The sequence below is a fragment of the Physella acuta genome, unplaced genomic scaffold (genome assembly GCF_028476545.2).
Source record: "Physella acuta isolate Inbredline_101_S28 unplaced genomic scaffold, ASM2847654v3 ptg000108l, whole genome shotgun sequence".
Classification (NCBI taxonomy): domain Eukaryota; kingdom Metazoa; phylum Mollusca; class Gastropoda; family Physidae; genus Physella; species Physella acuta.
Window position 1 is genome coordinate 4,779 of NW_026731628.1, and position 5,222 is coordinate 10,000.

Consider the following 5,222-nt stretch of genomic DNA (forward strand, 5'->3'; position numbering starts at 1 on the left):
GCCCATTTTTTATGTTTAGCACCATTCTCCGCCCATACGTTTAGCACCATTCTCCGCCCATATGTTTAGCACCATTCTCCGCCCATTTGTTTTATGTTTAGCCCCATTCTCCGCCCATTTGTTTAGCACCATTCTCCGCCCATTTGTTTAGCACCATTCTCCGCCCATTTGTTTTATGTTAAACACCATTCTCCGCCCATACGTTTAGCACCATTCTCCGCCCATATGTTTAGCACCATTCTCCGCCCATATGTTTAGCACCATTCTCCGACCATATGTTTTATGTTTAGCACCATTCTCCACCCATATGTTTAGCACCATTCTCCGCCCATATGTTTAGCACCATTCTCCGCCCATACGTTTAGCACCATTCTCCGCCCATTTGTTTAGCACCATTCTCCGCCCATTTGTTTAGCACCATTCTCCGCCCATATGTTTGGCACCATTCTCCGCCCATTTGTTTAGCACCATTCTCCGCCCATTTGTTTAGCACCATTCTCCGCCCATTTGTTTAGCACCATTCTCCGCCCATTTGTTTAGCACTATTCTCCGCCCCCCATATAACTATCACACAACCTCTCTACTATCAGGACATCCTCTTTATCCTAGTACTACTACATCTCACCGCATGAATTCCCAATGTTATTTTTCACTGGAAACTTATTTTCCCAGAAAACGAACGTAGCCTACAGGTTGACTAAACAAAGTGATCGATTAGTTCGATACTCACATTAGAACCGACTACTTTAAAAAGATTGTTTAAATGCTACAATCTTCTAACATAACAGAAATAATACATTACACTACGACACATCAGTTACAATCGATACTTGTAGGATTTGTTCATTTAAAACAAGCTTTAAATGAACAAGAGATGTAGAAAACATAACAGTTTAGGGACCAGCGCCCGATTTTTACTTTATTTTTACTGGAATTTAAATTTTCATTTAAAAGTTTGTTATATTAAGGTTTTTTACACATTTTTTCTTTCTAATATATATATATATATATATATATATATATATATATATATATATATATATATATATATATATATATATATATATGTATATATATATATATATATATATATATATATATATATATATATATATATATATATATATATATATATATAATTTTTCTTTCTTTCTTTCTTCATTTATTTATCATTAATTTATTTTTGTATTAATTAAATAATTAATTAATGTATTTATTTATTTCTGCTACAACGTACAGCAGTACAGGCCAAAGAGTATCGTAATCGTGAAACCTAATAGAACAAATCCCGATCTAACATTGAGCGTTTAAGCAAAAGTAGGTTAGCAATGTAGGACACACGTTTGTGTTTTACAGCCTGGCTTGCAGCATACATTTCTAGCCTGAAATCATGGTATGTGTTGTTTTTTTTTTAGTATATTTGAGATTTCATACTTTGTGACTACGTGATCTAATCATGCTTTATATCATAAGAAAATCGATATACTAACTTTACCAGTGTCTACCCCCAACCCTCGTAAAATTAAGACCGCCCCCCCCCCCTCCATTTTTTTCAGGAGAAAAAAAATGTCTGAAAGATCACTGAGGCCTACCGCTTGTTACCTCCAGCAGATCCTTAATCACTTTCCAAGATATTTTGATTCTTTTATTGTAGAGCTTGTAAAAGACGTGATGATAAACCCCTGCCGATTTGCTAGCAGTAAGCTTGCACTGTACAAGATAGCTGGCAACCTATTCTGTGCTACCAGCTATTTTTACTGTAAAGGGCTTTGGCTCTAGTGCTTTTTAAAGTGTCGCTCCTATCTTCTTCCATGTATCGTTATATACACGTTCACGTTCGCTTGTTGAACCTATAGCAACTTCACTTAGCACCATGTATGTCATCCTCCCGTTTGCTTCTTAGATTTTTTTCAGTCACTTTTGGTTGTCATAGTTCTCCACCTCGATTGCTTGTCCAGAGATGTTAATGTCTACTAGATGTTAAGGATAGGTTTGGTCTAGTAGGTTTACTCAATTTTCTTTTTTGTTTCCCGTCTTTTCTGTACCTGACCACTGAGTCCACAGTATCACCCCCCCCCCCCCTTCCTTTCCTCTTGTCCCATAGGCTGTCCAAAAGTAACCTACCCCTCCCTCTCTCTCTCACACGCTCATTACACGCTTTTATTTCGTTTGTGGGTTTAGGGTGGATCTTGTAGCTCAATTTCATCCCACTTCTCATGCAGTGATTTCTTTCAAATTTTCCAGATGCATTTGGTCTCAAATGGTATTGCACGAGTATCTGATTTTTAATCTAATTAGACATAAGATTAGTCATTAAAATGTAATTTAAATTGCAATAATAAAAGGGGAGATAAAAGATTAACTACTTGCCAGTAAAGTAATAGAAGGGGAGAAAGGTGACAGTATACCAGAACAGCTAAGTTTAGGATGTGGGGTCACAATCTCACCGTACCGGGTGACACCCGCCCTTATACCGTCACTGGCAGTAGCTTTACATGGCGAGAGCGGGGGGTACGGTCCGCAACGGGTGACTCCATTTAGGTGGTGAAACCAAATTGAAAAATGTAATGTCAAAACAATTTTATAATTTTATAATAAAATATAATAGTAGGTGAGAGGGGTGATCCCAAATAAAAAATTGAAAATTGTTGGACGGAGGAGGGGGGGGGGGGAGGAGTGACACCGGTTGATATCGGTCCTAGTGAATTCACTGGGACCGTGTATTACGAGTATGAAGGGGTGCAGTTAAGAGATGTGACCTTGCACATATTGTATTATATTAGTTAATCGATGACAAACGGGAAGTTCTGTTAGAATTGTAATTTAGGATTGCAGGTGGTAATTTCTGACGTCATATTAGTTGGTGGTATTTTTAGACGACATGTTAGTGTTGAAAATATAGGGTGAGGAAAAAATGCAAGGTGGATTTCTAATTTTTGTAAACGTTCTGTTAAAGGTCAGATTTAAGCAAAAAGATAGTTAATAAATTTATATCTATAATAATAGTTTCGCTGTCTGTGTATCTATCTATCTGTGTATGTAACTGCAAGAACGCTCTAGAGAAAACACAAGCAATTTAAAAACTTTCACAGTGAAACGAAAACGAAATATGACGTCACATTTAGCATATAGTAAAAAATAATCTCAAGCCGGAGAGTGCACACAGTAATATGACGTCATTGATTCTCGAGTAAACATTTAATAAAAAGGCAATTTTGTCTAATCTAAATGGTTTGCGTGAAGAGTTTCTTTCATACAATTCTTCGGGTAGGGGCGAAGCCCCACCCCCGCGTAAGAACGTCTGAGCCCCCCCCCCCCTCCCCCTCCCCAACTCAAAAGAATTTTTTTCATCGATACTCTATAATAGATTTTATCGCCTAATTAATGTGTCTAATCTAAAAAGTGGTTTTCTTGCAATGTCTTTAATGCAATTCTTCTGGTAGTGGCTAAGCGCGACACCAGTGTTTCTTTCAGACTTTTTCCTCCCCGGAGGGGGGAACTTTTTCAAATCTAAAAAGCGTTTAGCGTGCAGTTTTTTTTTCAAGCATCTCTTCCGGTATGGGCGAAGCCCCGCCCAGATTCTTCCTTTAGTTTGTTTGATCTACAAATGCGACCAGGGTTTCTTTCAGACTTTTTCCTCCCCGGAGAGGGGTGGGGGTACTTGAAATTTTCGGGGGCGGGGGTAGAATTTTCTGGGAGGGGGCGGACACTGGAAAAAGTATATAATTATATTTCGTTGAATGGGGCGGTAGACATGTTTTGGCGAAGCCCCCTCCTCCCAAGTAGAGTTGCCTGAAAGAAACTCTAAATGCGACTTTTGTCATGAATGAGATTAGGTGCATGGTTTAGGGATATGCCTATGACTATATTGTGTATAAATTAAAGTACCGAGAAAATAGACAGCACTATCAACCTAGCGCCCGTTGTATCCTTCCTCAACGGGCCATTTTTCTCGTAGTTAAATATTTATGTTTCCATAGGATGAGAAGAAGCTGGTCTTTTTAATTAAATAAATATTTTTGTATCCACAGGATGAGAAGAAGCTGGTCTTTGTGTTAGTGGGAAAAACTGGCAACGGCAAAAGTGGAACGGGAAACACAATTCTCGGACAAGAGGAGTTCATCAGGTCAAACAACACGATGTCCTGCACGGTGATCAACAGCATGAGGTGTGTGGAGCGAGACGGGTTGACTGTTGAACTTGTTGACACCCCTGGGCTCATGGACACAGAAGAAGATCAAGACAGAGACAACATCACTCAACAGTTGCCGCTGGTCATGGGGCAGTGTAAAGATGGCCTGGATGCCTTTCTTCTAGTTCTCAAGTACTCCAATCGATACACTGCTGAGGACGTTAAAACTGTCGACACCCTTAAGAATATGTTCGGTCAAGACTTTGTGAAAAAACATTGTATTATAATCATGACCTACGGAGATTTAGTGGACGAAGAAGAAGAATCATTCGATACCTGGTGTCGTAGACAAAACGGTCCAATACAGCGACTGTTTCAGGAATGTGACTACAGGATCGTGCTGTTTTACAACAAGCTCAAGAAGAATGAGGTCAACAAGAAAAGCCAAGAAAGCGTCAAGAAACTGTTCAGCCTAGCCTCTAAGCTTAGCGTCCACGGCCGTTACACGGATGAAACATTCAAGGCCTGCTATATCGAGCGCGAACGTCTGCTGCTCCAGTGGAACCTCCCGGCACTCACATCTGACATGCAGAAGAGGCTGCAGGTGATTAGGTCTAAGGTCCAGTTTGCTCTAGTCGCCGACAAAACAACTGAGGAAACATTCCAGAGCATACAGTCTCTAATAGACGACCTGCTACATGAGATCAAAGATAAATCGAGAGAAACTGAAGCCTTCAAAGAGTTGGAAAAAGAAGCGGAGATGTTGAAAATTATTATTACTGATAAATGTGAAAGCAAGTTACAAAGACTGCTTGATAAAATTAATTCTCTTTTAAATCCTATAATTCCCGAAAAAGATCGCGGAGAGATTTTTAAGAGTTTAATATCATGGTTTTGGGCATTTTTGAATCTTCGACTCCAATTGAAGTTCTAATTGTAACTTAAACCTAAACCTTGCTTGTATCTAGTTCAAGAGCTTTCCGGCATGTTTGTCCTGTGCTAGTCTCTCCTACTTTCCCAAGGTGTATCCAATCTTCTAAATCACGTCTCCAGGTCTTCCTTGTGGATTCCACGTAAGGGTCTGTCTTGT

General features: G+C 39.3%; 1 protein-coding gene across 2 annotated transcripts in view; it reads left to right on the forward strand.

Annotated features, from left to right (window-relative positions):
• Positions 1 to 1,301: 1,301 nt before the first annotated feature.
• LOC131934298 (uncharacterized) overlaps positions 1,302 to 5,222 on the forward strand; it is a 4,746-nt gene continuing 825 nt past the window's right edge. For both annotated transcript variants that reach the window (XM_059290502.1, XM_059290505.1), the window contains exons 1-2: positions 1,302 to 1,393; positions 4,032 to 5,222. The exon at positions 4,032 to 5,222 is cut by the window's right edge and continues 185 nt beyond it. In XM_059290502.1, the coding sequence (XP_059146485.1) occupies positions 1,391 to 1,393; positions 4,032 to 5,066 (1,038 nt within the window). In that variant the 5' untranslated portion in view covers positions 1,302 to 1,390 and the 3' untranslated portion in view covers positions 5,067 to 5,222. The remainder of the gene's footprint in view (positions 1,394 to 4,031) is intronic.